The 25,325-nt window shown below is 38.5% G+C and overlaps 1 protein-coding gene across 1 annotated transcript in view; it reads right to left on the bottom strand.

Moving 5' to 3' along the window:
- Nucleotides 1–10,528, bottom strand: part of DKK2 (dickkopf WNT signaling pathway inhibitor 2) — a 151,472-nt gene extending 140,944 nt beyond the window's left edge. Inside the window, exon 1 of the mRNA XM_044061295.1 lies at nt 9,670–10,528. Within this exon, the coding sequence (XP_043917230.1) occupies nt 9,670–9,891 (222 nt within the window). The 5' untranslated portion in view covers nt 9,892–10,528. The remainder of the gene's footprint in view (nt 1–9,669) is intronic.
- Nucleotides 10,529–25,325: the final 14,797 nt, after the last annotated feature.

Below are 25,325 nucleotides of genomic sequence, written 5' to 3'. Positions count from 1 at the left end.
CACCCACACAGACGGGATTTGGAAATTTGACTGCAGAATCCTACACTAAGGCACTGTACGAGCACATCCACTCATGCATGAATTGTGCCATTCCAAATAGAACCAAGATGCTCTTCTCCAAAAAAAGAAGCCAATCTGGTGGTCCACTGATATAAACAAACTATACAACAGAAAGAAGAAACTGTTGCAGAAAAGAGGAAAATCCCAGGATGCAAAAAACTCTCTCAACAGCCTCAGTAAGAAGCTGAGATCCCTCATAAAATCCTCAAAAGCTAGTTATGAAAATAAAATTGCCAAAGATTCCAAAGACAACCACAAGCCATTATATAGTTATGTCAAGAATCTAAATGGCAATGCTCAGATCTGCTCTAAGCTACAACAGAATGGCATTAAATATACTGATCCTAAGGATATTGCCAATATCCGGGCAGATCGATTTAGTGCCAACTTCACCCCCCTCTCACCCCCTAAAGGGCCCATCTCAATACCAAAAGATTGCCAAATTCCGGTAATCACGGCCATACAGGTAGAAACCGCACTCTCCAAAGCTAAGAATACAGCATCCATGGGACAAGATGACATCCCAGGCTGTGTACTACATGAACTACAAAATGAACTGGCACCTCACCTAAGTGTCATGTTTAATCATAGCCTCACCTCAGGCTTCGTGCCCACTGAGTGGCGCACAGCTACAGTTATCCCACTCCACAAGGGGGGATCCACCTTGGATCCCGGGAACTACTGTCCCATCAGTCTGACGAGCCTGATCTGCAAGGGCATGGAACGCATTATCATGGAACTTATAAACAAAGACATTGGCAACCTTCAAATACTGGACCCCACCCAGTTTGGGTTCGTGAAGGGCCGATCCTGTCTCCTGAACCTGATTGACTTCTTTGAACCAGTCTCCAGAGCTGTGGACGAGGGTAAAGCGGTCCACACAGCCTATCTGGACCTCGCCAAGGCCTTCGACACCATCCCCCACTCTGGAATCATAGATAAACTTAATAAGCTGGGCATAAATCCCTATGTCACTTGATGGGTTGCCAACTGGCTTACTGACAGAACCCAGACTGTAAAAGTAGCGGACTCCAAATCCGGCTCCAGACAAATAACAAGTGGAGTACCTCAGGGTTCAGTCCTGTGACCACTCTTGTTTAGCATCTACTTCTCTGAAGTACAGGCCAACACTAAGGGACTCTGGCTAAAATAGTTTGCAGATGACTGCAGACTGGGAGCCATTATTGAATCCCCAAATGATGTGGATATTCTACAAAAAGGCCTTACAGAAACAGATGCCTGGTGCCAGAGCCATGGGCTCAAGCTTAATGCCAAGAAATGTATAGTTATCCCCTTTGGAAAAAAGCATGTACCCATGAATTACCACATAGGTGGCAGTACACTAAACATTGAAAGTGTGATGAGAGACTTAGGGACACAGGTGGACAGTGGTCTCACATTCAATAACCACATCACCACAACAGTCAGGAAATCCTTCTATGTGGCACACCTCATCACTAAGGGATTTTCATCCAGAAAAAAGGAGGTCATTGTCCCACTGTACTCATCCCTTATTAGACCCATTATAGAGTATAACGCCCCATTTGGTATGTACCTCACAAGACATCTGTAACAGCTGAGAAGGCCACAGAAATACCTCACTAAACGAATCACAGGCCTAAAGCAGATGCCATATCTGACCATCTAAAAAAATTCCACCTATACTCTGTGGCATATTGTCTACTCAGAGGCGAGCTCTGCTTAACATACAAGGCCATGTCAAACCCTGAGATATTGGACATGCTCCACTTAAAGAAATCCCAATCCCTCAGAGCCACACACTCCAGGGATCTAAACCTTGTCATCACAATGAACAAAACATGCTGGAGGGTTAGGTTCCTGACCCAGAAACTCCCCATACTCCGGAATAGACTGCCTATACATGTCAAGCAGAGCGCCTCCTTAGCCCTCTTCAAAAGGAACCTTGATGATTGGATGGGAGATAGGAAATTCACCCCGGGGATCATGTCAGTTGCCCTGCTAGTCAGGGGTCCAGGGAAGTAAATATTGTGGGAAGAAATATCCGGGGAATTGTTATGGCTAGGCTTGTATAGGCCCTAGTACCAACCTATGAACCTATGAACAAAAATGTATAATAAAATAAAAACTATGATAAATATGTCAGGACTTTTTTAAAATGTAACTGTTAGCACATCTCATTAAACTAAATAAATAGCTTATTTAAAACAATGTGCAACAGTGCATGCATGATTTATGCTTGGCAATACCTTTGAAAAGAAATTCCAGGGGAATTTAACACAGTATTTAAAGAGATGACATCAGAAAGGGCAGGAGCATTTCTCTTGGGAGCTTTTGGAATAATAGTCATTTAAAGATCATGGGTTTCATCTAATTATGGGGAGAGTATATTTTCTACAAAAACTTTACATTTCTAGCTGATGTAAAGGAAGCTGTCAGAACTGTGCTAGATATATAACATCTTTATGCTTTGTTTTTCAGACATCTTAGTAATGAATGGGAAGGGATAAAGTTATCTCTTGCTTTTTAGTTTAGTAAGATGTATAAGAAACCATGTCTGAGATAAAACCCTGATGTATGTAGTATCAATGGGCCCAGACCATAGAAACATATACAGTTACATAACAGCTGCTTGATCCACCCTTTCTCCCCAATTTCCTAATTATGGATGAACCACAGAACACAGAAAAGTTGCATCTTATGTTTCCCACTACTACTTAACAGGGATTTCCCAGTATCTTTTACATCCATACATGAACTGCTACTGTATTTCTCAGCCGTGGACCTCCTTATAAAGACTGCTGTTTTATTCTACTAGACTATAGTAATAAAACACATTTGCATTCTCCTGGGAAGTCCATATTTTTTAGACAGTATTCTCTTTTTCTTCTAAATGGTGCTGCCATCCTATCATTTCACTAAGGTGCTTGGCATTGTACTTCTTCCCATCTACCAACTTTCCTCAAAATAAACATCGTATGCCCATGACATCCATTGCAAGCCCAGTATCATTTTGTTGCTTGCCTCTGGCAATCTCAGTAGCACAGATGGCAATTGATAGCTGTCTGTATGGCTAGACAGATGGTAAAAGCCTACTTTCTAATTGTAACCCATCATTTGCTCATTCAAATATTTTATGTGCCCTCCTTCCTTTTACCAATTTCGTTTTTGCCGTTTCTGCTTACTTTGGATTCATCTGTGTTTTATATATCTGTAGCATCTGTAGAATGACAGACTTTTTGTCACAGAGCTTAAGCAATATCATGGAGATTAGCTTTGCAGTAATAATGTTATTTTCTTCTGCGTGTGCTTCTTTCTAGTTTTGCTGTAGTTACTGGGTACATTCCAGAAAAGCCTGATGGGTTTGTTTACCTTTTCTGTAGCACTTGGTACTATTTCAAATCCCTTAGTAATTACCAAAAATCTATTTGTAAGTGTGTCAGTGTGTACTCTAGTTACCTCTTACAGCATATAGACATCAAAACAGAGACTACCACATAAGCACCTTGTATATATCTTTGTATCTAAAGTATGTTGTTCACTAACCTTGTATATCTTTGTATCTAAAGTAACTCACCAACGCTCACTTTAGATAACAGTGCACTTTACAATTCTCGTGTAAACACAAAGGGACGCAAGCTTTAAGTTTAACAAGGGAGAACAGCTTGCATACCAATATAAGTTTTTCTACTGCTGTTTTGATTTTGGTGACTTTGTTTTTATAAAGAACATTGAATACATCTGAGGCAGCAATTTGTAAAAACTGAGGGAATTCTTAATGCAAACAGGTAGTATAAATCAAAAATGCCACAATTAATAAACACGTTCAGTATCAATATATCAAATTCTTAAACATGTCAATAGAAACAAAATGAGTTTAAGAATGAGTGTTTAACAGAAAGTGGTTTAAACAAATGTAGGAATAAACGTATTTTGAAATGATTGTTGTAGCAAACAGTTGTTTTTTAGTCTTCTGATAAGTTGTCCAAGATGGAATTTGTCAAATATATTAGTCTAAAATGCAATGAGATCAGAATCAGACTCAAAAAAGAAATGTATGAATGTTACTTGAAAAGCATTTAGAGTGACGGGTTGTAGAAAAAAGGATATATGTGATTTTACAAAAAGCAACACATCAAATCTGCCCTACTACAGGAACACAAGTATGATTAATGCTCAAAATTCTGAACAAATAAAAAATTTACCACTGGAAATATTCAAAAGAAGTTCTGAATTCAATATCAGCACATCTGTTTGTGGTTATTTAAGATACAGGCTATAAATTAGAAGAAACATATTGAATCAGTATAGAAAAACTTTGTTTTCTTTAAACTTTCCAAGGCTGAATTAATTGTTTTAACTAAAATAATTTTAATAAATGATACTGTCACATTTAAAATGGATTCTTAGCATTTTGCTAATGCCATTTCAAATACACTATTTACCTACAACTAAAGCAATGAAACTGGATTTGAATAATTGCTTTCTTCATCTATGCAATACTTCAACATCCCTTTTTGACAGACTGTGCCCTTTTACCATCATCACTTTTATAATCAGCTTTAGTGTCACTGTAACATAGAGTAAGGAGAAATCCTTCTTGCAATGACCCATTCTCTGTAACCAGCATTTTTGGTAAACTAGACAATATTTTGTAATAAGATGAAACATAAAAAAAGGAAAACACTATGCTTTGAATGCTGACTTGTAAAAGAATGCTTTAAACAACATTGATGTGATAATGTTAATATGAACTCAGTCTGAAGTATATACCCCTGCATTTTTAATGAAGCAAATCGTTTTTAAGTAACGCCATAAGTTTTTTCACTATATATTGACTTGTGGTGTTATTATAACCTTAAGAACAGCAGAGTACTAAGTTAAAACATACTGAGTACCACCTCTGTGCATTAATATATGTTTTTCAAAGACTAACAGACCATTAAATGGCCTTGGTTACAGTTTCATAAGATAATGTCAGACACGCACCCTCTGTGTTTTGTTGCTTTGGATTTTTTCCAGCTAAATAACTTAGCCATGATGAGGTCTGTAGTTCAGATATTGTCATTGATCCCTATGTGCATATCTGCTATGGTGACAGGAAGCATATGCTCATGGTGCCATTGAAGCCATGACTGGTAATTGACCAAGAAATAACCATTTCTGACCTAACTCCACCTGGTTGGGAGGTAGTTATGGTGCCCTGGGCAATCATCACTGGCTTACAGTGAACGGCAGATGCAATACCTAGCAGTGCACCAGAGGGACATTAGAATAACCTCATTAGGAGTGAGCAAGTGATCAGCATGAAAGAGCATCAATGCACCTGTTCCAAGGTCATTTCTAAACTTCATGGCAAGGATAGCACAGCTGTAGCATGTTCAAGAATGCCTGCTGGGAGCTCTTGTAGACTGGTGACATTTTCATATGGGCAGCATGCTGGGATACCAATACGACTGTATGCTGCAATGTTAAGTATGGGTGTTGAGCACTGCCGTGTTGTATTATACAATGAGTGAAGCTGATACAGTACTCCTCCCAGCAGCCATACACAAACACCAGTATAACACTAGGTCAGCATGGTTAAGTGTCCTGGTACTAGATTTTTCATGGAATTTTGCACTTGGGTTTTGTTACCCATCACAATTTAGCTCTATCCCATAACATCTAAACTCAGCACCCCTTGTGAATGGGTGTGCATGTATGCACACTCTCTCACATATGGACACTCAAACACCCTGGGACAAAACAATTGTTCAGTATCCTTCCCAGCTGATGAAATGGTTTCTCACATAGATGAGATATAGAGAAAAGCATTATGGAAAATGTCTACATCTTTTGTGTTACCATTGTGGGACTTTTACAACACATACATTTAAGCTAGAACAACTGTATATGTGACTTTGCTTTTGCACCATTTAAGTTTGCTTTTACTACCATGTGGTTTGATCATTCTAAAATGAGCTGGAAGACAAAGCAATCTCTTTTAAAAAGTCCATGCATGCATGCAGATTTCAAATGTGCAATGAAGATATGTTGTTACTGTTTAGTTTAGCTTTGATTTTTACAACTGAAGATACCCGTATTCAAACAGAATTCACTATGGCTGAATTTGTCTTGGCAACTTGTCTACAAATGCATTCGTGTTGCATTCAGGATGTCACATTCTGGTGCTGTAAACAAGTATTAGCCTCTAAATTTAAAAGCAAGTAAACAGAATAGATAAAGTAAATGTGATAGATACACTCTAACACTGCCTTCAAATGAGAGAAAAGGTATATATTATCTAAATGTATGGACGATTGTAACTATTTTTCAGATCTGACAATAACTATATATATATATATATATATATATATATATATATATTGTCCCTCTGAACAAGATAGAAAATCACATGCCTCATCAATAATAAGAGGATATGACAAGCACATGGCATCGATATAATGACATATCTGCAAACTGCCACAGATAATTTATCATAAAACATGGAATAGTGTAACATTGTGTAAATGTATTCTTTCACAGTTATGTTACCTCAGCTGTTCCCTTTCAGCTTATATCTTGTCATTACCCTCAAACAAGGTGCCTGGCTATAATCTGAATACTGCTTTTTAACATACCATTGCCAAATCATTGGGGTCTAGTGATAGTATTCAGCCTTTCAGACAAATAGGACATATTTGGGGTTGCAACTGAAAAAAAAAACACATTACACACATGCACACGCATACACATTCACAGGCATGGCTAAAACACATGTAATAAAATAGCTCAAGCATTATGTGCATTCTCAGTATGCTTAAAACCTGGGAATGAAAAATAAACATACATTGATTGCTGTGGAGTGAGGATAAACTGAGCAAGGTATATGGGCATATTTTATCATTGGCTAAAATAAATGATCCCTCTCAAGTTAAAGAATGTGTCTTGAAAGACTATTGCACTAAGTGCAATTTTCTATATGCACTAATCAGATAAACTTCCAGTATTTTGTGATTGTCAAAAATATGAGAAAGATGTGTGTGTGAAATCCTGCAATTTTTCTCTGAATTACTACCTCTAAGGTTATTAAAACAGGTAAGGGAAGAGTATGATTTGAACAGTATTACTGGTGGAAAGAGATGTGTGCATTTTGTTTATACAAGGTGGGTGAAGGCCAACATATACAATTGTGAGAATAAACCTAAGTCTGGCTAAAGGGTTGCCTGTAAAGTATGGGAAGTCTTCATGGCTGGCACACAGAGTATCATTTCCATCAGGAATGGCAATCCTGGTCTATATTATTTAGAATGTCTCTGGAATGAGCATCTCAAAAAATGTTCATTACAGCTCTCAACCATTTATACCCTGAATCAAGAGACAAATCCAAATCCAAAAATAATCAAGGGGTAATAGGGGACACGGTTTAAAATATTAGTCCTGTAATCATACCTCTCAACTTCTAAGAGCAAGAAATCTGGACAAAGACATCGATAAAAGTGGGTCAAAGGCCCAAAGATATGGACAATTTTTAAACGTGGCTCTTGCAGGCTTATAAAGTTGATAAGGTATGAAGTCTGATACTCAAATGTCTGTTATTACTTTCTAACTTCAGTCTTTGATGAGTTGCCACTAATTTGTCAGAATCATAATTTTATGAAAAACAGACCAGACATGCAAGGCAAAAATCTGTACAGTTGACAGTATTGTATAACTTGGAAAAGTTAACAGGAAAAAAGAGAATGTGAATTAACGTGCATTTTATGAAGCAAAATAAGTCTGTAATTGTAATTATTCCACACCTTTTTATCTCCAAATCGTCAGTTTAAAGAAGGATTAGGAGGGCAAATCAAAAGTTTGAGCCAGAATCAGAGAAGTCCCTGAAATCAGTGATGGTTGAGAGATATGACCATCACAGATTCCCCCGCCTCATTAAATCCAACTTTATTTCCGACTTCTTGGGTGATATAAACACGCCTGGGTTTGATCACCAGCTCTTCAAAACTCACTTGTGGTTTACACAAGTCTATGCGCGTGTGTGTCTGCGCGTGCACCGCATGTGCATATCGCTCAGAACTTCTCAACGGAGCGTGTCAGTGTACCACTGTGGTAAGGTTTTGTACTCAAACGTATCATTGTAACTGGCCAGACAATCGGCAGTCAGTGGACTGCTGTATCCTCCCTGTATTGGTACATTGAGATCAAATTACTTCAGGATGGGTCACAATGGCAGTAAACCATACCTCCATAATTTTGACTCAGATGTTAGTTCTGGTAAAACTGGTGACTTTTGGAGAAACCCTGGTGAAGTACACTTTAGAATTAATGACGATAACAAATTCACTTTCTCTTAGTTTGTCACTGTCTAAAGTTGATGGTGCTTATATTTTAAAAGTGCACCTGGTTATTTGTGGATGTGCCCCTGATTCCTAAAGATTTGTCCTTGATTTGTTGAGAGCTATGCGGAAACCTTTGTGTGAGCCTTGAGTAGATAGGTACATATTCATCAGCAGTGCTGCTGTCATAAAAAGTGTCCTAGAATCAGACTGCTTGTTTTTTTTTTTAAATCACATGCTATTCCAAATCAATCTCTAAAAAATATTCGCATTTCGAAGCGTCTTTAGTGTTCAAAAAAATTCAAGGACCTATAGCTCCTCAACCAGGTGAAAGCTTATAGAAGTGAATAGGTGTTGACATGCAACATATCTGTTCAGCTCTCCATCATCTGCAAACCTGCACCTGCTACCCCAAACCTCAACATGCTAGTACATTTTAAAAAGCAATGCGTCTCGCTTATTACTTTTTTCTAGGACCACACCACCACCAGACACCCCCCCCCCAACTATTAAAACAGCTTATCTTAGGCTGAGCGGTAATGGACATGGCACTCAATTGGGAGGGGGGCGCTCCTGAAGGCAAAGTGATTCCTTTCTGATGTGCTAGTAAAGGATGCTGAGGATTCCAATCCAAACACTAGCGTGAGAACAGCAGGGTGACATAACAAGCCAAAGTCCCAGGTGTCACAAAGAGTGCGCGTATAGCGTTGACTTGATGGATTAACTTCCAAGTGCACTGCAAAGCATTATGTGCGGCATCCTTTTATATCGGTTCTTCTAAGGACCCCTTGCGTCACATACTTTTTAAAGATCTAAATTGGGCTCTATCAGTAAGTTAAAAATAGACCCTTTGAGAGTAACAATACATATCTCTTTACACCACGTTGCCAGCTTTCATTCAGCAGGAAGCAAAGGTCAAGTTCCAGTTGTGCTCATCTGGAACGCCCGTTTTACCATCTCTATGGGGCTCCGTATTGCTTCCCCTAGTTTGCATACAGCCTCGGTGTTTTGTCTCACTTGGGCATAAGACTTCAGACACACCTGCTTTCACTGCAGATGCACACTCCTAAAATAATACCTCTGGCATTCTAGCCGTTTTCACAATATTATGAGACGAACACAATACATGTTCAACTGTCTGCTGCTTGTGGATAATGTTAAAAACTATATTCACTCACTTAACGCATATTCATTTTCAGTTGTTAGCAGTCTGCTACAGTTAAAGCACAATGCATTACCAGAATGCTAATGTGCAGTAGCTGAAGTTAAAATTCAAACGTTAAATATTGACATGGTTTTGATGTTCCCTTACCTGGCCGTGATGTCGCCCTTTCTTGCCACTGACAACTTGCGGTACGCCCATGGATCTGTTCGTTGCCTGAGTCGGTGACTGTCCCACCAGAGTGGACTTGATAGAGTTGACTTTGGACTTGGGGCTATCTGTCCTTTGCGAACTCTTTCCAGTCAGGAGCGCTATCACCAAGAAGCAGAGAAAAACAAAGTTCCTAGAGCCCGATGTATGTAAGAAGTCCATTTCCAGAAAAGCGGGATGTTTATTTTTTTCTGCAGAAAACAGATAACAATTACAGGTAAGCCCAAAGCACTCAGTTTTTTTTGGAGTCTGTCCTTTCTAGCAGTGGGCAAACCTTTCAATAAGATTTACCACAGTGTTTCAATAAACTTTGCAAAGCCTGAACATGCAAAGCGTTAGGAGCTACCTTGGCTGCAGCTTCACTGCTGCCTCGTTGCAGACAGCAGTCGATAGCAAATGTACAGAAGCATGTACACACACGAATGACTATTGACAGCAAAATAACTTCAAAAACATCCGATAGAGCCTTTAACTCTGCACATTCTGTAAGCAAATGTTCCAAAAATTGCTGACCCCAAAGCTTTTCCCCCTTGTTTACGGTTACTGACTAGTCAAACGCTTTAACATGCACAGCTTGTGGAAAGACCGGCTGCAAGATTTTCTGATAGGGAAACTTTGGCTCCGAGTACGTTGAGATAGGCAGTGCCTTGAGATCTGAAGCCCTTTTATAGTTTCTATAGTGGGGTTGTTTCCTCCGCCCCATTCAGGAGTGACAAAGAAAGTAAGCGATCCCTTGCTTCATAGTTGTTGATAGAATAAACACAGTACCATCCACGTTCCCAAGTCAGCCTGCCCACTTCCTTTTCACAGGGTCACCAAAGTTTGGGAAGCAGAATGCACAGCTTCTGGAAGAGTACATATTAACTACAGGTGTGTGAAGACATCAATATGCCTACGCCCTAAATAGTTAAACTGCAGGCTAACAGTTATGTCATATCTATTGAGTTGCACTTTTCCATTCGACAATAAGATAGTGCATTTCCTTCGCTCAAGCCAGTCAGAAAGGAAATATTTCCTGTCTTTTAAAAAGAAAATTATACTTGCTTGTTTGATTTAACATTTTGTTCAACTCAGTGGAAACTGGGCAACTTTACTTAAAGTACAGAAATTATTATTTTTAACAAACTGTATACTCACACACCACTTAAGCGTCCCTATTTTAGGGACGTCCCTGCCATTGCCTCAACATTCTGTTCTTTCAATATTTTTTTTTCAAGAAAAGATAATGGATTCCAGTTAATAAATACCGATAACCAATGCAGTTACAGAAGTTATCTACTTAAGAAAATGCATGTTCATTCTAATTCACATCCTCCGTTTCTATCAAATTCCTAAGTTAAGGGTGCCAATGTTGAAAATATTTACCTTATTTAGGGCATTTTCTGTAATTACGTTGGCATTTACCCTAATTCTGGAATTAAAACGTTGTGAGCTATGAGCATGCCTTTCTGCACTTAGGCAGTATGTGTGGTGGTGGTGGCTTATAAAATGCAGCTCTGTGGCATTCATTTCACCTAATTCTCCTAGGAGTGTGTAGCCAGAAATCTGTATTTTTTTTCTCAAAATTCGTACTATTGCCCCGCCACATACACCTATCATTTAAAAATGCAGTCAGCCCTCAGAATTTCCCTTTGCATGTTGAAAATAGCGTTATTTTCAACTGTTGCCATTTAGAACTATAAAACGTCTGTTTTAGAGTCGAGTTTTATCAATAAAGTATGCTTTCTATATCTATACAGCTAACACTAATTTAGGAAGTTCTAAAGTCGGTTGTTTTTGAGACACTGAGCCTACTCTCAGCCTCCTATCTCCCAAATGTAGATATAACCTCTCATAATGTGGAACAAGTGGGCTAAATGTAGAAAACATACTAAACGTTTACTAAATCCTTCAACTAGGAATCTCATAGGGTGATTAAATACTTTATAGGTAACAGTTAAAATGCTTATCAGTGAATGTATGAAAGGCTGTTCAACGTGCATTGTGGAACAATGAGGAACATGGATTTTTTTTAGATTCAAAATGAGGAACATCCTTCGTAAAGAGGTACAACTGATTCTTGAGGGGTATGTTGTATGTTTTTTAGAGAGTCTCACAAAAATGCACTTCTTAGAGTACACAGAGTATGCCTAGCAACTGCCCAATTTTCAGTGACGTCTTGATTTTGGCTCAAGTTTTATTTAGCTCTGTCCCTATTAATCCCTCCTAAAACTGGTGACCATAGCTCTCAACCCTCCATCTCCAAAAGGAGGAATACTAGCCCTCATAATGTGGAACAAATGGGCAAAATATGGAACACACACCGACAGCTTACTAACAATTTCAACTAGGAACATCCTGTTTTTACTTATAACATCTTTTAATAAAGTAATAAGATTCGTTTCTATTTACCATGTGTATGAATTAAAAATCCCTAACCATGAACGTGTGACAGACTCTGTCAATGTGGAACATGAACTTTTTAAGTCCCCAAATGAGGTATGTGGTAATGAGGTACACGCGAGATGTATGTGACTTTTGGCGAAAAGGTGGTGAGTCACGCTTACTAAATGTATATTAATTCAAATTCCCTTATATTTGTCAACGTATCAGGTCAATACTGCTAATATTTTAAAAGTGGCCCTGATTGCCCCGGTTTATTTTTGGACTTGTCTCTGATTTCTGTTAAGATTCATCCGATTCGTCGAGAGCTATGCTTACTGTTGCTATGATCCGTGACCTTTGGGCTTATGTCATCCAAGGTCAGATTTTATGGTTACCGGTAGCTTGGTTACAGCATTGGTTTATAGACGCTGGTGCTAGTATTAAACCTTTTACTCCAAACTATTGCCTGTCTATTAAGATAGTAGTAACGCTTCAGTGATTTTTTAGTCAAGCAAGTCTTTTTTTCTGCCCCTTTTCCTGTAAGATCTGTTTATAATCTGTCCACGTAAAATGAGCAAACCTACCTGCATCCTAGTTTATTTTCTGCAGCCCTCAGATGGTGCTACTCTGATCTCAAATGAAGAACACACCCATGAACTTATCTCAGGTAGACTACTTTGTAAGCGCAATGGACTTTTTACTAGACAGTGTAAGCATGATTGCGATTCAGCATATCACTGCAATAATATTCACTTCAAAAATAAACGTTCAAATTATTTGACCCAATCGGCAAGACGGAAAGCGCATTTTCGACAGGTTTAGAGAGTTTTTTCCCCAGAGTGATGCTGCACATTTTCCGTTATCTGTCTGCGACACTTTGTCTATTTTCTATCCCAAACCATAACTGGTTATTATCGCTATGATAAAGGCATTCCAATTTTGGTATAACTGTGTGAAGCCTCTCTAATAGTTGTTTAACTATCAGCTCTTGTTTTAGCACTTAACAGTGATCCGGCAGCAGACTGTTCCCACAAGCTGTGGTATGCACTTCCCACAAGTGTACTTGTGGCCGAAAACACCTTTAAATTAGTTATATAACAGTAAAAGTATAGTCAGATTTAACCCATGCCCTCACGTCATGCGAACCCGACACTTAAATAACTGACAGATTTAAAGGTGGTGGTTCTGTCATGTTTTGGCATTTAGCGATTACTGAATTATATATAAATTTTCCAGACATTGGTGTCACATTTCTTTGAATCACATGGACATTACAGGGAGGCGAATTGTGATGAATAATGCCAAATACAGTTGTTGATATCATATTAATCAGAAACGCGTTTGATGCAAATGCTTTTATTCTATCCGTTTTCAGGAAGAATGGTACCAATGTTTAAAAGTGCATCTGAATGGGAAAAAAATAGCCCCTGATTACTGTTGCCCTCGAATGTTGATTGAAAACGAGGAGAGGTATACTTAGGCTTGTTAGTGACCTTCATAACCTCTCAACCCATTGACACAAAAATTTGGACAAAGTCAGAAATAATGGCGGGGCTAAGCCGCAAAACAGAGACATGTTTTAAATATTGTTCTTATAAACTTAGAAAATTGGTAGAACAGCAGCTTTTGCGTTAGCATGCAATTTTTTGTAGGACATGAAGTCTGAAACGCAAATGTGTGCTATCACTATTTAGCGACTTCAATCCCCAGTGATTTGCCACAGAATCACACACTTTATAAATAACAAACCTAAAATATCAAGCAAAAACTCTGGACTTTCTACGAAAATTTGGACAGTTGAGAGGTATAGTGACCTTGCTAAAGAGCATTCATTTTCTGTTTCTTTCTGTTGCTAATATGCACGATAATATGTAGGAACTGATTAAAATACATACTTTACTTTTCATTGCTCTGAAATTATATTGAAGCACAACATCTATTGTTTAAGCAATGTTAAAAGCAAACACGAGTATAAACATGCACGTTTTGTAATCAATAGGTTCTCTTAGATAAGGGACACCCAAGTTTCAGAAAGACAATGGCGAATCGATAATGTAATTCATATTGGTTTTAAACAACCTGCAACACAATAAAAAGAAATATTACAACACACAAAGTGCACAATAGTTTCAATTAACAGCAATAAGAAGCAAACGAGCTGGTGACAGTTGGTGTAAATTAGCGTTAATAACTTAAATGGCACTATTTAACACCCCCCAGAGACATTCAGTTTGCATGGCAGGAGAATCTAGCATATCTTATAACACCTCTTAGCTGTGGAATGTCACATCTCTGTCAGGTTTTGCACGTTCTTACATTTCAGAAATTGTTCTGACAAATAAAGTAAAAAAGCATAAGCCAAATTGTTTACATCAATAAGGAATATACTATAATGCACCCCAAAGAGGCATCTTCTCTAAAGATTTGCAAGCAGCTTTTCATATCTTAGAAATTGCACAGCCTAGTGATATACTACCAAGCACCTTTGTGCAGCCAGACTTTTTATTTTATGCTGTAGCAGGAAGTTCCCTTCTGAGGCCTTACATTTTCATTGAGACATTTATAGAAATATGAATATTATGCTTAGTTTTATAATGAACTTTGTAAATAACACCTAGTGCCTCTCAAAATGCACATCTTACAGTGTAAATATCAGTGATCAGTCGTCTTCTTCAGCATCATCTATTGTTTCAGGCTCCTCTACAGTTGGTTAAAGTGAAGTTCCATAAGCATATTTTGCTTGCAGGAAAAAAAATCATTGAAAGACAAAACATCAAACCATGTTTTCCACAGGAAATCACTCTTGCTGTGATTTGCAATTGTGCAGCAGCAGCAATGACTTACTTCTTTTTGGAGATTCTTCCCTTTTTTGACTTGATGTAACCATGGAGTTGATATATACAAGTTCATATGGTGAGCGGGTTTGCCCCCTGCAGAAAAAAAAGTTTAAAGTTAACATTTTCACCCTTCTGTGTTTCAAGCATTATTTTTCAGTTATCTCAGATTGTCTTCTTTGTGGAAGCTGAGGTGAACTATCATTTCAAGTAATGCTAGTCATTTGGTTTTCAAAATATCAATGTACATATGGTAATATTGTACAATTTTTTTAATTACTAGAAAACAGCTAGTAATAACAACAATGCTGTTCACTATATGTGGATTGCAACAATACATTTTCGGCCACTCACCAAAACTTTTCACACCATGCCTCTCAGTAATATGCAGCTCTCTTAGTTATGAAAACATGAGCATAAATTTCCACCACTCACACATGAAAAAAAAATTGTTTGGTGTGCCTTTGTAATTATAGAATATACTTGAACTTGTACTGTTTTAGCCAATTAATGATTGTTTTAATCTCTTATGCATGTCATTATTGTACTCTTAACTGTTATGTATACTTAATCTCTTTGTCTGTAATTGGAGCTTTTCTCCTCGGGTCTCCACTGAAAATGGGCTCCTAGTCCAGCTGGACTAACCTGGTTAACAAATGTCAATAAATAATAAATAAATAAATAATACATTTGAGAAAATATGATTAACAGATGGGAAGCAGTGATTAATATCTCCACTGCAGCACATCTCAGATTAACAGTCTTAATGTTATTTTGACACTTACATCTTGCTGTTTTTGCCTGTTATTAATTTATGTCTTTTTTTGAAGGAAGCCAGACCTAAAAAAATGTCAGGACACAACAGGGAGCTTTGGGTGTTAAATTAAAGTGTACAAAAGAGGCATTATAGGTGTAATCTGTGCCTATGTGGTGCAGAGATCTCTATGATGGTACAATCATCCATGATTGGTTTATTTATAAAAAAGTGTAATCTTTAAGAGATAAATGTTGTATGTATGTACTACGTATGCATTTATTTTCTACTTAATTCTAGCAACTGTCTACAGATCAGATGTTGTCTGTGCCAGCACAGGAGTTTTCATTCTCCTATGAATCCAGACACCCAGGCTTGATAACAGCCTGGGAGTTGCAGAAGCTGACTGAGGAAGTGTTTAAGTCCACCTCTCCACCCACCAGCAGAACTATTATGTAGTAATTTATTTCTTAAAAATGGAAAATTATTATTCAGAGACACTGACTGCCTCTTCTTTCTTGGCTGAAGATATGGACCGCTTATTTAAAAAAAAAAAACAGAGTGTGTGTGTTTGTGTGTGTGTGTGTGTGTGTGTGGGGGGGGGGGTTCTGCCCCACCAAATTATATCCCAGTTAAGTCTAGCAAAAATGTGAAAAATCAATATTATGGATAGTCCACTCCCAACGAAACATTCATAATGTGTTGTTTTGGAAAGCTGTGCTTACTTTTCTCTTGTCTCATTATTTTTACATGTAGACTATCTCCTCAAAACATTCAACAGTGACAGTGTGGCATGTTATCAATGCAGGCTGATGAATTTTCTTCAAGTGTTCTGAAAAGCATGGAAACACATATACAATTTAAAAAGATATCTTTTCCATAGTACACTGAAAGCTTGGCAAAAATCAGTGCACCTTTTCTGTTATATGTTGTTGTAAAAGCATAAGTGGTTGCAGGATCCACTCCAACTTAATTTACTGGCAAAATGCTAGATATACAAGCCTACATTTTTAAATATTTTGCAGCAAGTATATATAATAAACACCAGTCATTTTCAGCTAATCTAATTTGAAGGTATCTAAAAATCATTCCAGCTTGTTTCATCGAGATGATACAAAAAAAAAAAAACAGTAGATTATTGACATATAATTTTAGGCAGCACTGTATCAGGGCTAGCCACCCATGGTCCTAAACATTGGCTATAGTTGATTTGATTATATTGACTAATGCTGATGTCACACCCTGAACCCATGTAATAATGGGAAAAAGGGGTTGATGACAATGATAATAGATAAACAGAAATGGTTAATGGAATCAAATAGGTGTAATGTATATTGCATAACCTCTAGGAAATACATTCTGATTAATGTAACAGGTGAAGCTTTCAATGACTGTGTAGGACTGCCTATAGTTGTTTGGTAAGCTGACCAAGAAAGAACAAAGAACAACCCTGCAGAGCTCTTTTTGAGTCCATTGGTTCATATTTTTAAATTCTTTATCCAAAAATAACTCCCACTGTAAATACTAATAAGGAGGGAGAACATTCACATAATTGACATGTTAATGGTGAGTGAATATTTTCATGCACACACAGGCATTCTGTGCAATATTCCATTTAAAATATTGCCTACAGAGTACATCCTATTACAAACACCGAAAAGCATCTTGTAGACAAAAATACTTTTGATCCTGTGCACAAAATAATGAGTAATTTTGTGCAATGCATTTGTTCTCTTTAAAACTCACTATCTGGCAGTTGTACAGAACTAGAAGCCATTATATGTAAGCTGCTGAGTAAAACATGCTAAAGTGTACAATTTAATGCACACTATATCTGCAGATAAAAATGAGTTAATTAAAAGGCAATTCTAACTATATATCATTTTTTCTCTCACAAACACTTTATATTTCATTTACTTAAACATCAAGACTACTACATATAACAAAAGTTTGATTTAAGCACCTCTACCCATTTCCTATCTATATTATTATACTTCAGTATGCCATTTTGTCTGCCTGAAAATACATATAAGTTTCTTATAAGATTTGTTCAGTCGTCTGTTACCGCACATAGTCACTTTGGAAGTTAAAGACTATGGAATGAGATTCTTCATCTGAAATTTACAACCTTACCCAAATGCATTTAATCTCTGCTTTTAAACTTAATTGGGCATATTAAACAATGCGTGGAATTTAAACATTTACATAAAATATCAGTTTAGAAAAAGCAAGCCATTTAACATTTTTTACAGAAAATTTGAAATGATAAAAAATGTGTTTACTCATTTGCTAATGAAATTTATCATATATATATATATATATATATATATATATATATATATATATATATATGGTTGTACTTGAAGTAACCAAAAATATCCATAATCTACTGGCATAATATCTACGTCAAAATATCTAAAACATCTGTGTTGGCATACCAGTATGCATGTAAGAAGAAAAAGCATCAACACAAGCATAGGTTCATAGCTTCATAGGTAAATACTAGGCTATCTGCCCGAGGGCATCTATAAGCCTAGCCAGAATGTGATGACTTTCGCCGCCCCCTTAGATTAGTTCCCTGTGCCTTGGTCCAGCAGAGCTATTAGTTCCCTGTGCTTCTGTCCAGCAGAGCGACTGCAGTGATCCCTGGGGTAAATTTTCTGTTTCCCATCCACTCATCAAGGTTTCTCTTGAAGAGTGTTAGTGAGGGGCTCTGCCTAATGTAGATTGGAATCCTGTTCCAAAGCAAGAGGAGTCTCTGTGACAGGAATCCATCCCTCCAGCGTGTCCTATTTATCGTTGTGGTGAGGTTTAGATCCCTAGAGCATGTGGCTCTTGGGGATTTTTTTTTTTTTTTTTTAGGTGGAGCATGTCCATCAATTCTGGGTTGGATATGGCCTTGTATGTCAGGCAGAGATCACCTCTGAGTAGGCGGTATGCAACTGAGTACAGCTGGAGATTCTTCAGTCGGGCTGCATAGGGCATCTGTTTGAGGCCAGTAATCCTCTTGGTGAGGTACTTCTGTGGTCTTTCCAGTTTTACTTTTTCATAACTACAAAATAACATAATTATTTTTTTGCAGGAGGCAACCCTACCCTACCAATAGCTCACTAACTATCTGCCTATCTATCTATCTATCTATCTATCTATCTATCTATCTATCTATCTATCTATCTATCTATCTGTCTATCTATCTATCTATCTATGTATCTATCTATCTATATATATATATATATATATATATATATATATATATATATATATATATATATACACACACACACACACACACACACACACACACACACACACACACACACAATGAGTCTCCCTTTCCACAGACACTTCAAGAAAACAAATAATCAGAGTACTGCCATTTTACATATATGAGACAACAATGACCTGGCTGTCATACAGTGGGAAAGAACTTAGCTATAAAACATTTTATCAGTAAAAAAAGGCCTCAATCAGACAATTCTGAGTTATAACAAACATAAAATAACACTAGCTACTCAAAATGATGGCATAAGTGCTGCCAATAATATTAGGGCATAACTAAAAAAGAAATTTGTTTTTTAATTTCTTGGTGGAGGTGACTTTTTATGAAATGCAACAAGCACTGATGATATTCTAAAACAAAGTAGTACATGTTTTCACAGTGCTACATGAGAGTGCTTTGATGTCTAGGATGTAACTGCCACTTCTGTTGGAACCTGTTTTGGGTCTGTGAATCTAGTTCCACCCTGGATGGCTCCATAGTGAAATCAGGGATCTGATGTTGTCCTTTTCATTCTTCTAAACATATGGGTTACAGATCCAATCCTCAGATCCAACTTGGCCATATTCTATAGACTTTGAATTCAACTCTTGAGCTCCTACCTCTACTCATAATGCCCTAGTCCACCCCCAATACCTCAGATCTCATTTGCTGTCATCTTGTACAGACATGGATCCTCTTTCCCAGAATTTGTTTAGCGTTTAGGTAGTTATAAGTGTACCAGTTTATTTCTATCTCCGCCTTATATTTTCATATATATTTAGGTTTTATCCTTATATTTTTATATATGTTTAGTTTTTACCTCCTTCCAGTTTCCGTTTTTTTTTGTCATTTTTGTTTTATTTTTTATTTTTAATAAAGTAAAATCTTTACGAGTACTATTATTGGTACTCCTTCTGTTCGATCTCATTATTTCTTACCCCTTTTAACAGGATATTTCGTACTCAGATGCCCATAGGGAACTTGATTGTTTATGAGCAGTGCACTTGGGTACAAATTGTATCACTGGCACAGGATTTAATTCCAGGGCTACTGGGGATAGACATAATAAAATAGTTCTCAGGGGGATGCTACCTCCTTCATCTTTTTTTTCCACAGGGACTCAAACTCACAGTAACTCTTCAAAGGCTCCTTTGGAGCACAGGACAAGATCATCACCAAAGTCTCTGAAGACTTTGTTGTCCTCAGAGCCACCACAGAAGATACCATGGTCTTCAGACCTGAGTTCATCAGAGCCAAAGAAAAAATCTTCAGATCTAGTAGTAATATCTAGTATGCCTCATATGCAGCCCATGTATCCGAAATCTTTGGATCAGATACCAGGTGTTTATCAGGAGCCGGGAACTCATTTGCCCAAGTTCATCATAGATTCCATATCTCCTCAGCTCCACTCCCCTGTTATGCAAATATCAAGAAAGCACTCCAGATCTCAGTCAACCACCTCATCCATCTGGTCCTCCAAGAGTCTATCTGAAGCAGAAGTAGATAGGATGATGAAATAGCTCTTCAGACCTCAAATCCAGATGGGAGCTATTCCAGCTTCATCATCCATTTGATCCATTAACCTTCCATCCTCCTTACACACTATTGTAACTCCTTCTCCAATTTGTCCCTCAATTTTGGAGCTTTAGGATCTGAGACTGCAGAGAGTACTGGTGTTGGATCCAAAAAGAGTCACATATTCGACTCTGACTGTATCCCTGGCAAGTTCTGCTCCTGCTCCCTTGGATCAAGATGAATCTTGGAGCCGAAGTGTTGGTGTCAGATCCATGTTACTGAGATTGTCTCCAATGTTCTTGGAGCCTTCCTTGCCCCTCAGAGCTTTGGAATTAGATATCTCAGGTCTGGCTCCCTCCTCAAGGCATGGATTCAGTCAGTCATGGTTTTCCTGCCTCAGAGATCTCAGCTCTGGTGCAGCCAGCCATGGCTTCCCTGGGTCCATCAGTCTTTGAAGTTGTGGAGAGGGTTTTCTCTCATTTACCTGGTCTCCCATTCTTTCTCTGATCCTACACCCTATCCCTATTTAGTTCCAAGCTCTGATTCCATCAGATTTACTCTACAGGAACAGCCAGTACCAAGTAGTGTCCAGACAGTTCTAATAGAGGAACTACCCCTCTCTTTGGACACCTCTCCAGAACATTCCATTGAAGAGGTTCACCAGAAGAGAATGTTAGATTCCCCTATGGAATACCTCACTGAAGATACTGACTTCAATGAAGGGGAAGGGTCCACCAGATCACCACCTGATGACATCTCTTTTGCAGACTTTTTGGAAATCCTCAAGCAAAAAGTTGGTTGGTCCTTTGATAACCCACTCCCTGAGAAGTCAGTATTCTTGGAAGCTTTTGGTTCTGGCCCATCTACATCTTGGGTGACTCCTCCTGCCGATGAGCTTATCAACCTAGTCTCCTGTTGGGTATGGATTCTGCTGAACCTATCCCTCATCAATTGGACAGAATTTTAGTCCCTACAAAAGACAGACCACATTGAGGCAAAGATGTCCTTGTCAATACGATGGTGGTGGAGGCAGCCTCCAAGAAGGAGCTTGTGGAACAGAGCTCCACTGTATATGCCCATAACAGACAGTCTAGGGCTTTGAACAGATTTGGAAAGCATGTATTTACATCAGTGACCTTTGCCTTGCAGTCACTGAACTATTTGGTGCACTTTCTTAGATTACAGAGGAATTTGACTAAGGATCTTTTAAAGTCTCTTTCAGAGTCCATTTCTCCAGATGATTATAAAACATCATCCTCGCAATTGGCCACTCTTTTGTCTATATCTAATGCTTCCATGAATTTAATTTTGCATGCTGCAGAAGATACCTCATGGGTTGCCACTTCAGGCACTGCCATTAAGGAGACATGCCTGGATGCGGCTATGTGGCTTTGCAGAACCCTTTACATCTTCTTTCATCAGTGCTCCCTTTGACGGAACTTCACTTTCCAGCAGTGAACAGGAAGGAAAGACCCTGTCTGTATAGTGATTCACTTTGCTACCCCTCAATGATACTTTTCAAGGAATCAAAGTGGAGGCAAGAAAATGTGGCATCACAAATCCAAGGTATCTTTCCAGGATTCACATGGCGATAACTCACTCAAAGGCAGAGGAGGGAGTTCCAATGGAAGATGCCAGCTTCATGGCAGGGGGAGTCCACAAAATCAGGGTTTTTGAGATTCTTTTCCAGATTGACCCTTTTAGCACTTCTGAAGTGCTGCCTGACTGCCCGCCTCTGGAGGCAGTTGGGGGACATTTGTCCTTGCACCCAGATGCCTTGGCTACTATAGCAAAAGATTATCGGGTGCTAAAAATAATATCCAGAGGTTACTTTACACAATTTTTCCAAACACCATCCCCCAAAAGAAACAAGCTTCCTGATGTTCCACCCAGTCAGAGGGAAGATGCAGCTGAAGAAATTCAGAAGCAGTTAGAGAAAATAGTAATCCAGGAGGTACCACCTGACTAAAGTGGATTCAGAACTTACTCAAGATTCTTTTTAGTGCCAAAAAGGCAAGGGACCTGAGACTGATTTAGGATCTAAGCAGCCTGAACCAATATGTGAAGACATCAAGGTTCTAAATGGTTACAGTTCAGTCCATCCTAACTCTTTTACACAGGGACAGTTGGATGTGATCAATCGATCTTCAGGATGCATACAAGCACATAAAAATAGACAGATGATCCAGAAGACACTTGGACTTTCAGCTGGGAGCCAGTCACTATCAGTTCAGAGCCTTGCCCTTTGGACTCACTACAGCCCCTAGAGTGTTTATCAAATGTATGGTAGTGATAGCAGCTCACTTGAGACTGCAAGGATTCCGAGTGTTTATTTACTTAGATGATTGGCTTCTCACCCCTCCAACCATGCATTTTCTAGAACAGGTCAGGGACTATTTGCTCCAAATTTGCCAGTCTGTAGGCATTTCAGTCAATATGCCCAAAACAAAGCTTCTACCGGTTCAGAGCCTGGAGTTCTTTGGTGCTCATCTGAAAACTGTAAGTCAGACTGCCTCTCTACCACCCACATCGTGTGCCCACAGGTTGAACAAGTCATTTCTCACCCTTCTACTCCTGTCAGGCTAGTTCTGCAGGCTCTGGCATCCATGGTAGCATCCATAATTTTAGTCCCCTTAGCACATTACTATATACATGTTCTGAAATGGAATCTAGCTGTTCAGTGGTCTCTTCTTTAAGAGCCTCTTTCTTATCCATTCATACTCGCTCAGGTATGCAGAGGCCAACTTCAATGGTGGATCCATTAGAATGAGACTCTCATCAGTCACCCCTTTGTTCTGTATCCCCCCGTAGCCACACTAACTATGAATATCTCCCAACTGAGGTGGGGGGGGGGGGTTGGGAAGGATGCACACAAAAATAAATAAGTAGCATGTTTTTACTTTTGTCATGTAAGGGGTGCTTAAGAAATGGATTCTCTTCTGCATTATTTTCCATTCTAATTTTAGGTGAATTAGTCCAATTAAATGCACACTATCCATCCTTCACATGTATATTCTTCTTCTTTCGGCTTTTCCCGGTTAGGGGTTGCCACAGTGGATCACCTGTCCGCTCATGATTGGCAGTGGAGTTTTACAGTGTCGAGTTGCCAGCCTGGCGCCCAACCTTCCACAGAAGGCACACACATGCACACACTCACACTTAGGGACAATTTAGAGTGTCCAATCCACCTAGAGCATGTCTTTGGGATGTGGGAGAAAACCAGAGCACCCAGAGGAAACCCACAGGACGGACATGCAGACAACATACAGAAGGCACCCCAGCCGAGAATCGAACCAGCTAACCTCTTGCTGTGAGGCAGCAACACTAACCGCTTCACCACCGATCCTTCACATGCATATTAGTCTAGGTAAATGCATATTTAAAAAACACAAGTGAAATAATAGATTATTTTCAGCAGGTATTATTGTACAAGGGAAGTCCAAATAAATGGAAATGCTGAAGTAGAATATTTTTTATGTGCCTGTTTTAACTGTGATGTTCTATCATATCTTGCAGTATAGTAACACAAAACTGCAAAGAATTCAGGAAGAACCTATCTTTACTAACATACAGTCTAACACTTTTCAAATAATCTGTTTATTTTGAAGACTAGGTATTAGTACTGAACCATTAATAAGGTTGTTGCAATCACCATTTGAAACAATTTTGTTCAAATACACATCTTAGCACAAGTTGGTAAAGAGAGAGGATGCCTTTCATCATTATTTTATCACATTTTTAAAGATCAAGGTGTAAGATTATCATTCAAGTCAGAACTAGTTTTATCATCTGTGTGATAAACTAAAAGTACTTGAGCTGGTGGTAGGTGGTAGGTAGCTAAGGTAACAATTACGGTTGGATAAAATCAGCAGTTATAGCTGATAAACAAAAAAAAATAAATAAATAGTCAGGTTTTAGAAATGGAAACACAATTAGCAACAACTGATTTCCAGGCAGCCCACTTGAGTGGTGTAGATAAATAAATTAAGAAAGAACATCAGGTTATACAAAATAATATTCTATATCTGAAAATTATTTTTTAATGAAAGAATCTAAAGTTCCTTGGGTACCTGACCCATGAAAAAAATGGCTTAAAAACTATTGTTTACAAAGATTTGTCTAATATGAAAAACATTACAGTCACTGAAAATAAACAACACTAGATGTTGGAAATTGCTTTTCAAGTATATCATGCAGATTGATATAACCAAAATATTAGACCAATTTTGGTTCACTTTTCCACAAGGTAAAAATTAGCAGCAATTCAGTCTTCTCAAACTTGCCTTTGGAAGTTTCATAAAAAAAGAAGAGTTTTTACAATGATACAGAAGTGGGCATAGGACATTGTTATGCTTTTGTGTTTCAAATTATACTGAATGTGGTATGGAAACATTTATTTCTACTGACTGAGTTGGTCTTTGTGGTAGATCAAAGCTGTCTGATCATCATGCCATCTCCTGCACACCCCAGTGATGCATTCATTCCTAGTTCCACAGCAAGAGCCCTATGGCCCCTTCATTTTGTGGGTCAGATGGGAGCCAGTAAACCCTTTCATCTCCTGCTAGGGAGAGAGAGTCATAGGGGAGCCAAGCCATCACTTTAACTGAGGCTGCCATGACTCCCCAAAATCTACACCCTGTGCGCAACAATCAGTGGCTGTAATACACTGTTACCTGGGAGGCAGCATACCTCCATACATGATCCTGCCTAACTTACATACAGAACACACGTTATGACTTATATGACTGCATCCTGTGAAGTCACAGTTTGCCGTATGGGGGCCATCTGTGCAGTGGGTTAACTCTCCCTCCTTCAAGATGGGTGAGCTGACACAGCCTCTTATTCCCACTTTCTTCACTCAATCCTTCCA

This window comes from Protopterus annectens, chromosome 2.part0 (assembly GCF_019279795.1).
Source record: "Protopterus annectens isolate FY-2018-M chromosome 2.part0, PAN1.0, whole genome shotgun sequence".
Taxonomy (NCBI): Eukaryota; Metazoa; Chordata; order Ceratodontiformes; family Protopteridae; genus Protopterus; species Protopterus annectens.
Note: the sequence above shows the minus strand (reverse complement) of the source record. Positions and strands in the feature narration are given on the sequence as shown.